The sequence below is a fragment of the Astyanax mexicanus genome, chromosome 3 (genome assembly GCF_023375975.1).
Source record: "Astyanax mexicanus isolate ESR-SI-001 chromosome 3, AstMex3_surface, whole genome shotgun sequence".
Taxonomy (NCBI): domain Eukaryota; kingdom Metazoa; phylum Chordata; class Actinopteri; order Characiformes; family Acestrorhamphidae; genus Astyanax; species Astyanax mexicanus.
In genome coordinates, this window is record NC_064410.1 from 22,800,912 (window position 1) to 22,812,037 (window position 11,126).

Below are 11,126 nucleotides of genomic sequence, written 5' to 3' on the forward strand. Positions count from 1 at the left end.
ATAATAATTGTGTATATATATCTATATATATATATATATAAAATATTATTATATAATATTAATATATATATTTACGATTATATATTAATTCTTCTTCTTATTATTATTATTATTATTATTATTCTTTCTCTTGGGTTTACCTGCTTTGAGATCTACTGCTCTGCACTTGGGTTCTAAAAACCTTCTGGGCTGGAGAGCTACTGCTCCCAACCCATTACAGCAGTGGTCAGAACTTGGACAATGGACAGCTGCAGATCTACTTTGGCAGCACAAGAGGGACTAAAGTTATGTCTAATAAGAGTACACATGCTCAAGTACATCACTTAAAAAAAGGAAGAAAAAAATAGAAGATAATCAGCAAAGACAGTCACAACAGAAATATAAAGCAATCATAATAACGTAGTGTGTTTTACAAAAAAAACAGTTATATGTCTATCTTTGCTCCTGGAAGTATACCATATACAGATCAGTTTCCAACCAATAAGTCTATAGAAGGATGTATGACATGCAGACAGGGGCGTAGCAGCAAAATCTGGGCCCTGTACACTCTTAATGTCAGTGGGCCCCAATCCATGCCAGTACACAAGAAACGTGAGCTTAAAAACAAATCAGGATTTTCATTGGCCCCTCTCCCTAATCGGGCCCTACGTAGTCAGGTCCACTTTTCCCCCCACTACCACTCCCATGCATGCAGAGAATAGAAATTAAGTCTTTGGTAAAGGAAATCTCCAGGAGATGTAATTGTACAACCCTACTGCAGATAATTTGTTTGTTATAGTGATGATAACAAAATAAACTTTGTTTTGTTGTGTGTGACTTTAGGGATGCCAAGGCCTGTGTGATTCATGGCTCAGATCTGAAGGAACTGACCCAGGAGCAGATGGATGATGTGCTTAAGAACCACACAGAGATTGTCTTTGCTCGGACCTCGCCACAGCAGAAACTTATAATTGTAGAGGGCTGCCAGAGACAGGTACATACAAAAATATTAATGCAGAATGCTTAGTCATTTCTGCATGTGTGGTACAATTATGTGATTTAAACTTAATTTATAGTCGCAGCACTATTTAAAAAAACATAATTTTAACCTCAGCTTTTAGAACATTTAGAATGAATGTACTCCTAAAGTACCATTAATAAACTCCATGAAACCTTTTTTAAACATCAGAATACTTCTATTAGTTCCAAAAACTGGAAAGTTAAGCAATACATCCACTAGAGGGCAGTTCACTAGCAGACATTTCTGACAATATTAAAATTAAACAACAAATAGCCCAGTCAATTCTGAAATGTTATTTTAAAAAGTATGACCGACGGGCATTATTTAATCAACCTTAAGCAAATCTGCCTGTAAGAAAGAGGGAACTCACATTAGAGCTGCAAAATACATAGATTTAGCACTGATATTGCAATATACACATGTGATAAAGTCACATTGCAGAATGTGCAATGTTTTGTGGAATGTCAGTAATTTTTTTTTCTCTCACTATTTTCATTTTACATGACTAATAGCATTAGTTTTACTCCAATCATTTACACACAGATTGCATTATTAATGACATGGTGTGTTGACTGTATTGACTGTATTTTTTCATTAACAAAAGACCTCAATGTATTTTTTTTACAATATTGTGCAGATGATCTAATTCCCACTGTGGTAGACTATTATCCTAGTTGACTTAAATCTATTGTAGCAACAGCTAACACAAATAACAGATTTTGACTTTGAAAAAAGGTTTAGAGCTTTTTGGTTTGTAATATCTTTGCGAGGCATTTTATGTATAAAAAACAATGCACTGACAAATGAAGTCTCACAAACAGAAATAGAGGTTAATGGGTAAATAAACATCTGTCTTTTTCAGGGTGCCATTGTGGCTGTGACTGGTGACGGTGTGAATGATTCACCTGCTCTTAAAAAGGCTGACATTGGTGTTGCCATGGGAATCTCTGGTTCAGATGTATCCAAGCAGGCAGCTGACATGATCCTCCTGGATGACAACTTTGCCTCTATCGTCACTGGTGTGGAAGAAGGTTAGAGAAAGAGAAAATTGTGCAAAGATATCATGAAAATAAAGAGAAAAAGAACAATGTGATAAATCTATGTCTGTTTTGAATATTTAGGGCGTCTGATCTTTGATAACCTGAAGAAGTCCATTGCCTACACTCTGACCAGCAACATTCCTGAAATCACCCCCTTCCTGTTCTTCATTTTGGTTAACATTCCTCTTCCTCTTGGGACCATTACCATTCTCTGCATTGACCTTGGAACTGACATGGTGAGACACTCATGTTTGCACATTATGACATCTTAAAAGAGAATAGCAAATATGCCCATGGTCAAAAATATTTTCACCCCTGTACTTTTTTCAGAAAACGCACCATTTCACCAATTATTTTTTTTGCAGTTATGAATGCTTTGGTATTTACATGTTTATTCTTAAGTTTGTTTTGAAACAACACAGAAAAACTAAGAAGAAAAAAATCCAGAGATGGACATTTCAGAATTGAAAAAAAAAAGTTTACAAATAAAATCAGTGGTCCAGTGGTCTAAAGCTGTCCATACACTACATGACTTTGAAAAGACTCTGTAAAGACTTTTAACAGACTGAAGGCTGACCCCCTCTCACATCTAAAGACTCGGCACAGGCACAAGATTTAGCAAAGACTGAGGATCAAGAACTGCAAGACTGCAACTAGATTCTTTCTGAGATTATTTCCCATCATGCTTCTGGTGGTAAACATTAAATTACAAATAATGTGTATATCAATACTGTCATTTATCAGAGACTCATAACTTTTGTCCCCATTAACAGTTTATTTGTTTTTAATAAAACAAAATCATTTAGCATGTGAATGCTAAAGCATTTGTAACTGCAACACAGTTCTGAAAGAAGTAGTGCATTTCTGAAAAAAGAGAAGGAGTGGAGTAGATTCTCAATACAGACACATCAGCACAGGTCACAGTTAATGTAAAACACACACACCAAGAAGTCAAGAAGCATTCTGAAATTAACTCCCCATCATATCTCCACAAAGAAAATACATAAGCCAGTCTTTTTGCTGTATCCCAGGTTCCTGCCATCTCTTTGGCCTATGAAGCAGCAGAAAGCGACATCATGAAGCGTCAACCCCGCAACCCCCTGAGGGACAAACTGGTCAATGAGCGTCTTATCAGCATTGCCTATGGACAGATTGGTAAGTGCACAACTAACATATTGTATTTATTTAATATGTTTTATGTGACATTTTTCCCATTCATTCAGTTCAGTTGACACAACTCCTTGTTAGATGTTAGAATAGACTGTAAAGCCACCCTGAGTTGAGTGACAAGTTCATGATCATATTACAGCACTGACATTAGTCTTTAGGTAATGTGATTTGTAAAACACTTTAAGAATTTTGTGCTGTACAAAATAACAGTAATTGGTACAGTTAATCAAATATCACCTCTGATTGGCTAACAGCACTGTGAGGCAGTTAGAAATGTTTAAGTCATATTACACTAATAACAGTCTTTGCAATGTCATATGTTACTTAACATTATGTGTAATGTGTAATGTGGTAGCTCATCTGAAGGGGGATTTTAACCACCAACCTTATGGGTGGGAGACCAGAGTAAACTAAGTGAGCTACCAACTGAATTATTTATAGAGAGACCCAAATGCAGAGTTGAACAGAAACAAGGAACAAACGAAATAACTAAGAGCAACTGCAGAAAGTGCTAATAGAACTGGGGAGGGTGAACAAGGGAGATATATATTTAAAATAGAAACTGAAAAGTTGCTCTACAGAGGGATAAAACCCCAACATCTGCTTTGTAAAACTAATAAAAATGCACTGCACCACTGGAGCAGTTAAATAAGAGATTAGGGCCAAAAGAATAACTTAGACTGGCCAGCTCAAATATCACAGAGCAAAGAAAAACCCAAAACTTTCCAAACAAATAAACAAGGGGCAAGCTAGCCAAAATAAAAAAAAGGAAACTCAAAATACTTAGAGGGAAGACTATTTATTTCCCTTTTACTTTTTTGGACTTGGAAAGGAGAGTTTCCAGAGAAACCCTGAGAGGAAATCTCAGAAGGGTAGGTCTGGGATACACAAAAGAAAAGAGAAAAGAGATTCAAGAGAACACTTGAGAGAGACTTGTGTGTGTCAGGCAAACTCAAAACTCAAGAAATAGGAGTGGAGTGTTGCTAATTGCCTGTGATCAGGGTGTAGTGGTTCTGGTTTTCCCTCTGGTGGCTAGGGGGTGGCATAGCAGGTTGCCCAGCCACAGTCTGCACCCTTACATAATGCCCTGATAAGTGCAATTCAGCCACTGACCTAGTTTTAGAGTGTCTGTAAAACGCTAAATCCAAGACGTATCGGCTTCACCTCTGCCTCTGGGTGGTTGCGAGCCAAGTTGGGCGAGGCCATGAACTCAGGAGTTGAAATAGACACAGTGCTTTTCCTGACCGACTCGTTTTTTTAAATATTTTCTTTTACTAGCTACTGCAGACAGTGGAGGTTGTGGAACAGTTTCATGTGCAGCATCCATACACAACTAAGAGAGACCTATTGTATTTCACAAAGAACAAGAAAAAGTGGATTTTTAACAGAATGAGACATTGTTTAACAGTGTTGGACTTAACCATGCTTACTCACTTGTTTTATGTTTATTTGTTGAATTATGTCAAGCACTTTATCTTTTTGTACTGATTCAAAACTACTGTTCCTCTGGTTTGTAGGAATGATTCAGGCTCTGGGTGGATTCTTCGCCTACTTTGTGATCATGGCTGAGAACGGATTCCTGCCCTCACGTTTGGTGGGCATTCGGCTCAACTGGGATGATCGTTCAAACAATGATCTAGAGGACAGCTACGGCCAGCAGTGGGTAAGTAGAGAAACATAATGCTGCTTTTATGGACTGCATGGAATAGAGGCAAACACCCATTGTAATAGTTTTACCAAAATTTAAACAATTAACCAAAACAATCTGCACAGTGTATTACACTAATAAAATACACACTGGACCATTCCTAGACATAAAACTAGACAGAATGTTGTTCCCTTGAATCCTTTTAATGAATAAATACTGCAAGTGCTAGTTAGCGAGATCTCGGTTTAATAATGAGAACATTTCTGATGCCAATGGGAACATTTGTATGAACCAACTTTTCTGTACAATTATTAATTTATAAGCTGTTATCAGATGTCTGATTTTCTCTTACCCTCTTCCATTTTCTACCTACTTTTCTTTTTATTTCTTCTCTTCTCCTTCTTTCTCAGACCTACGAACAGAGGAAGATTGTTGAGTTCACCTGTCACACAGCCTTCTTTGTCAGCATTGTGGTGGTGCAGTGGGCCGACGTCATCATCTGCAAGACCAGACGCAACTCTGTGTTCCAACAGGGCATGAAGTTAGTGCTCTCTTTAATCTTCTCTTTATATCTTCCTTCTTACCGTATCTACCTTTCCTCTTTCTGCCCTGCTCTCATTCTCTTACTCTAATGTTTGCATCCTCGTTTCTTTCTCCTGTAGATTCTCAGTTCCCTCTTGAGGTCACTGTCAAATATTTCATTGGACAGTGATGTAATATGACTACTTGACTTTCGTTTATTATTAAGAACAACTGCAAGGACAGAAAAAGCTGTCCTTCCATTGGACATATTGATAATAATAATAAGGTTTAACTTTTTGATCTTATGAAGGAAGGAATTTTATGCCTGGATGTGTAAATAAATGTGTATATTTTATCTTTATATAGGTATATTTACTCTCTCTCTCTCCCTCTATCTTTACAGGAACAAGATCCTGATTTTTGGCCTGTTTGAGGAAACAGCACTGGCTGCCTTCCTCTCTTATTGCCCAGGCATGGATGTGGCTCTTAGGATGTACCCACTCAAGTAAGGGTTTTACTTATAATTTTACAGAATTAGATTGATTTACACAGCCTGGTCAGAAGTGTGTAAAAGCCACGGGGTGTCCTCTAGGCAACAACTGGCAGTCAAATAGATAATTGCTACAATAAATCTATTAAATCAATAGTGTTGAGGATAAATAGAAGTTGGCAAAAAACTAAGTTTGATTAGTTGACTTGATAATACTTACAGTGTTTTCAGCACTATAAGGTGCACTTTAAATCCTTTAATTTTCTGGAAACTTCCATCTTTCTTTTGGAAACTGAGGCAAAGTTGCGCTCTAGTGGTAAAGATTGAAATAGAAAAACAGGTTCAGGTTATTTTAAAGGTGAAAAGTTGCATGAAATGTAATATGCTGTATTGGATTATTTTTATAGTTCTAAAATCTGATCTTACTCCCTCATGTTTTCTCTTTATCTCTGTTCTTTAGGCCCAGCTGGTGGTTCTGTGCATTCCCATATAGTTTCCTAATCTTTGTTTATGACGAGATCCGAAAACTCATCCTGCGCCGCAACCCAGGAGGTACACACACGCACACACACAAATATATGCATTATGTATAAATTACAATGTTAAAATGAATTTAACCAACCTTGTCCTTTCTGTTTTTTTCTCCAGGTTGGGTTGAAAAGGAAACCTACTATTAAATTATCAGTTCATTCTTTACACTTCATTCAGTCCCCCGTTTCCTGCACTTCCCTTTCCTCTCCTTCTCTCCCTTTCTCTCTTTCCATCACCTTTCCCTTATTCCTTCTCATCATATCCAACTCCTAAAGAAGCCGCAAAAAGGACCATCACTCCCCATGACACATTCCTCTATCAAAATGGATCAAACGGAAAATGCCAAGAGAATTAGAGGACCAACACCAGAGCAGAGGAGTCCACCCTCCTTTCTCTACTACTGCCTTTTTTATGTTCTGACCCAAAGACTACAGCTTAGTCTGCCAGTTTTACGTTGTGCTGTTAGTGAATATTATTAACCACACTGCCAGTGTTGTAACAAACACTAGTGTCAGACAAACAAAAAGCTTAACACTTAAATTCAGTTCAGACCAACTAGGATGCCAAGCGTCCTGAACACACACTGCCACTTCATTTCTGTCACTCACAGCAATGGTGAACCTTTCCTCTTTTTGTATTTTCACTTCTCTCATAGTGTTCTTGTTTTCCCGTCCCAGTGTCTAAAGAGATTTGCATTGAATCAGATCTGCTCAGTTTACAGATCTGCCTTTAACAGTCAAAACTCACTCTCGCCCTCCACAGGAGGAAAATATAACAGCACCCTCTCACCTCTGGTCCGTTCCTCTTCTTCAATACCCTGCATTCCTCCCTCTCTTCTCTCTCCTCTTTCTGCTACCGTGTTGTTTTTTGATAGACAACTGATTTTCTTTTGTAATTGTTGGTTCTTGTTATGTTAGAAAATGCTTCTGAAAGCTGCTTGTTTTCATTTTGGTTTTTTTTGGACATGACAAAGCACACTGCCACTTCGTCACTCTCCTCTTTCACACACTTCTTCTTTCCCGTCCTCCTTTTCCTGCACTGCCCTTCTTTCCTCCTTCCTCCCTCTTTCCCCATTTCTGTCCGTTTGTCTGTCCGTCTGTTTGTGAATGCTGTGAACGAACCTTCTTCCCAATCCTGCTCCTCTCCCTTCTCTCCTCCCTCTCCCCTGTTCAGAAAAAGAAAAAATACAATCTTTCTGTGTCCTAGGAAAAAGAGATTTCTCTCCAATTTCATTATTTAAATAAGTGAGGAAAATAGAAAAAAAAACAGGATATGGCAATGTATCTTATGTGCGAAACAGCAGCAAGAAAATGAAATAAAAAAGAAGGATCTCTCTTTTTTCAGTTTGGTGTCCATTTTGTTTTTGTGTCTGTGTGCTTTATGGGGGAACTGTTGCTAGCATGCCAAAAGTTATCTTATAGTAGTATAATTTTTTTTTTTACCTCAGGGGATGGCTGAGATGGGGTTGAACCCTGGTTATTGTGCTTATAGTGAAGCGATGTAAAGTATTTGAATTTGTGCAGGCTTATTCTTGATCGACAATGTCACATTTCTACCGAGAATACTTCCTAGAAGGCATCATCACCCCTAGTGGAAATCACAGTGGGTAATTATGATTGTGACCTGCAACATCTGGCTAAAATTGTCCTTGCGATCAGACAAGCAATTCTGGTAGTAATCGTAGTCATACTTAGGGAAGGAAGGCTGCACATGCATATCCTGCAGATTAGAGCAGCATTTAATGTCATGGGAAAATTATTCAGCATTATATGAAACTGTATCATTTCTTTATTTTTGCATGATGTGTGAATAGAGATTACATTACCTAAAAGAATGAAACTTCCTAATTTGTTTCTTCAAAATTTGAATCACAACTGTAAAAGATAACGAACTTTCTCAATCGACTCAGGTAAGAAGACGACCAGGGAGTATTTCTGCCTTGCGCACAATGATTTCAGGAAGGCTACAAACCCAACACAACCCTGACCTGGAAATTCAAATGATGAAATGCGGTGCAAAATGTATCGTACAATGATTTAGTGCCTCATTTCAAACACTAAAGTCACATAACGTTAAACAATACTTTATGTCACTGAAACCACTGTTAAGATTTAAATACAGCCAGTTTGAGTCAAACACCACAGGCTTTTTCCACTGTAAAACTGGAGAACCCATTAAAAAAAGTCACCACTAAAAAAAGGTCACATACTCTAATATTTTTTGGACCACCCTTAGCTTTGATCGCTGCGGGCATTCCCTGTGGTATTGTTTCAATAAGCTTCTGCAATGTAAAAATATTTGTTTAACTTCAGTGTTGCATTAATTTTTCACCAAGATCTTGCAGCAGCATTGATGATGGTAGAGTCTGACCACTGCACAAAGTCTTCTCCAGCACATCCGAAAGATTCTTAATGAGGTTAAGGTCTGGACTCTGTGGTGAACAATCCATGTGTGAAAATGATGATCTCATGCTCCCTGAATCACTCTTTCACAATTCCAGCCCCATGAATCCTGACATTGTCGTCTTGGAATATGCTCGTGTCATCAGGGAAGAAAAAATCCATTTATGGAATAACCTGGTCTATATTCAGTATATTCAGGTAATTTCAGCTGACCTCATTCTTTCAGCACATACTGTTGCTGAACCTAGACCTGCAGACCAACTGCAGCATCAACCCCACATCATTTACTTAGTTAAATCCAGTTTTATATAAAACAGAAAACCAACAGCAAAGTAAATTCTGTTTTTAAATAAAAACATTTTCAGCCTCAAACTAAACATTCTTTGTCCACGGTTCTAAAATAGAAAATCATGTCAGTGGTTTGGTTTTGTTTGTATGAATCATTTTCCGATACCATTGGTAAATGTTTTTGAAAAGCTTTATAAAGGCCATTGATATGTTCCAAAGCCTAGGCTGCAGGTGAAGTGGGTTTCATTTCATTTCATTCTTCTTCACTACACCATAGAAGGCTGTTCCCAACTGAAGGACACTTGGTTTGTTTGTGGCTACTTACATCCATGACTTGTTCTTGCTGCTGTGGCAAGTGGAAGGCCCTAGTGGATGCCTCCATCATCATGTGTCGCACAATAACAAGTATATGAAGAGATACGGTCAAAATGCAAAGAATTGTCTACATGAATGCATGGCCAAGTATATATACACACACAGGCTTAGGACAGTTCAACCGAGGATTCTCCCTTCCAGAGAATCTCTAGAGAGGATAGTATCCACTTGAGAATCTTTTCTAGCTTTTCCAGCCCACTGATTGGTGCTCCAGAGTGGGTGCAAATCTAATGGGTTCTTAGTAAGCAATAGAGCAAAATGTACCAATTTCCTCAACGCAGAGCCATATCAAAAGTTTCAGTACCCAAGTCATAAGCCTTATACAGTCATATGAAAAAGTTTGGGCACCCCTACTAATCTTAATCATTTTTAGTTCTAAATATTTGGGTGTTTGCAACAGCCATTTTTAGTTTGATATATCTAATAACTAATGGACACAGTAATATTTCAGGATTGAAATGAGGTTTATTGTACTAACAATAGAGTAATAGAGTAAAGTAATAGAGACCCAGACTTTGGTAAAAGCACAAGTGCTCTCTTAAAAAAGTAAAAGTGTTCTTGAAGCACCACACTTAGGTGTAAGTACTAAAGTAGTCATAATTTTTAATACTCCAGTAGATACAGATTTTAGCATTTTAGTACTTTAGTAGAGTATTGAAGTAGTTCCACTTTGTTACTATCATTGCTGTCCAATGTAAAAAAACAGCAACTTCACAGGAGAGAAATAAAACCTTAACTTTCAGTGAAAGTCAATGTAAAGAGTTATTTCAGTTAATATTGAAGATCTTCTATTGGTCCATTCAGCAAAAGATTTTGACACAGTGGTAGGGTCAGTTTGTGTGTTCAAATTATGTATAAATCTACAAATTGTTAAAAATGAAGATATTTGTTTTTGATTGGACCGCAACACTATCTTATATTTCTGCAGTAATGTAAGCATTTGTCTTGCTTAAAACCTATTTCATTCAGAAAAATAAAAATATAGGTAGTTTATTTTTGCTTTTTTAGCAAAAAACTTTATTCTACTTGTTAAAATGAAGGGAACATCCTGGACAAGTAGTTAGAAATTTTCATTCAGTTTTTGTCTGGTTTTAGCTAATTAACTCTATTTACCACCATACATTGAGGACTTTGAGAGTTGAGACATTGAGAGTTGCCAGTTTCGAGGTTTGCCCGCCAGATTGGGCTTGTTTGAAAATCCAGTTGCTGGTGATATTTTAGGGGTGGCGGGGTGCATTATTTTTTTTTTGGCTACTTTTAAAAATGACTGCGTCTGAGAAAAAAAATGGGTGTTGCCTTGGATGTTACGTAAACACAGCGGGAAAAGGAGTACAGGTTGACACTAAAATCAATCTTTCTTGATTATAACAATAAGAACCAGGAAAACATTATGACATAAAGGAAGACAGTTTGAAAAGTAGAGCTATGAAATTAGGTAAAAGGGTTTTTTTTCTAATTATGTTACTATTAAATGTTCTTGACTGGGATATAAAACTTATAAAAAAACGAATAAAACACTAGTATTACTATATTATTAATGTCCTTAAGATAAATAACAATATTGACCATGTTACATCCTTGCCCTTTTTCCCTGTCATTTTCTGTCTGTGCTCTGTTTCTGTGTTCACCTGTTGTCACCTGTGTTCATTTGTAGCTCCGC

The 11,126-nt window shown here is 37.3% G+C and overlaps 1 protein-coding gene across 1 annotated transcript in view; it reads left to right on the forward strand.

Annotated features, from left to right (window-relative positions):
* Window positions 1-7,739, forward strand: part of atp1a3a (ATPase Na+/K+ transporting subunit alpha 3a) — a 29,622-nt gene extending 21,883 nt beyond the window's left edge. Inside the window, exons 13-21 of the mRNA XM_007253094.4 lie at window positions 823-973; window positions 1,863-2,031; window positions 2,122-2,276; window positions 3,072-3,195; window positions 4,728-4,873; window positions 5,269-5,399; window positions 5,784-5,885; window positions 6,331-6,422; window positions 6,519-7,739. Of these exons, the coding sequence (XP_007253156.2) occupies window positions 823-973; window positions 1,863-2,031; window positions 2,122-2,276; window positions 3,072-3,195; window positions 4,728-4,873; window positions 5,269-5,399; window positions 5,784-5,885; window positions 6,331-6,422; window positions 6,519-6,547 (1,099 nt within the window). The 3' untranslated portion in view covers window positions 6,548-7,739. The remainder of the gene's footprint in view (window positions 1-822; window positions 974-1,862; window positions 2,032-2,121; window positions 2,277-3,071; window positions 3,196-4,727; window positions 4,874-5,268; window positions 5,400-5,783; window positions 5,886-6,330; window positions 6,423-6,518) is intronic.
* The last annotated feature ends 3,387 nt before the right edge of the window (window positions 7,740-11,126 follow it).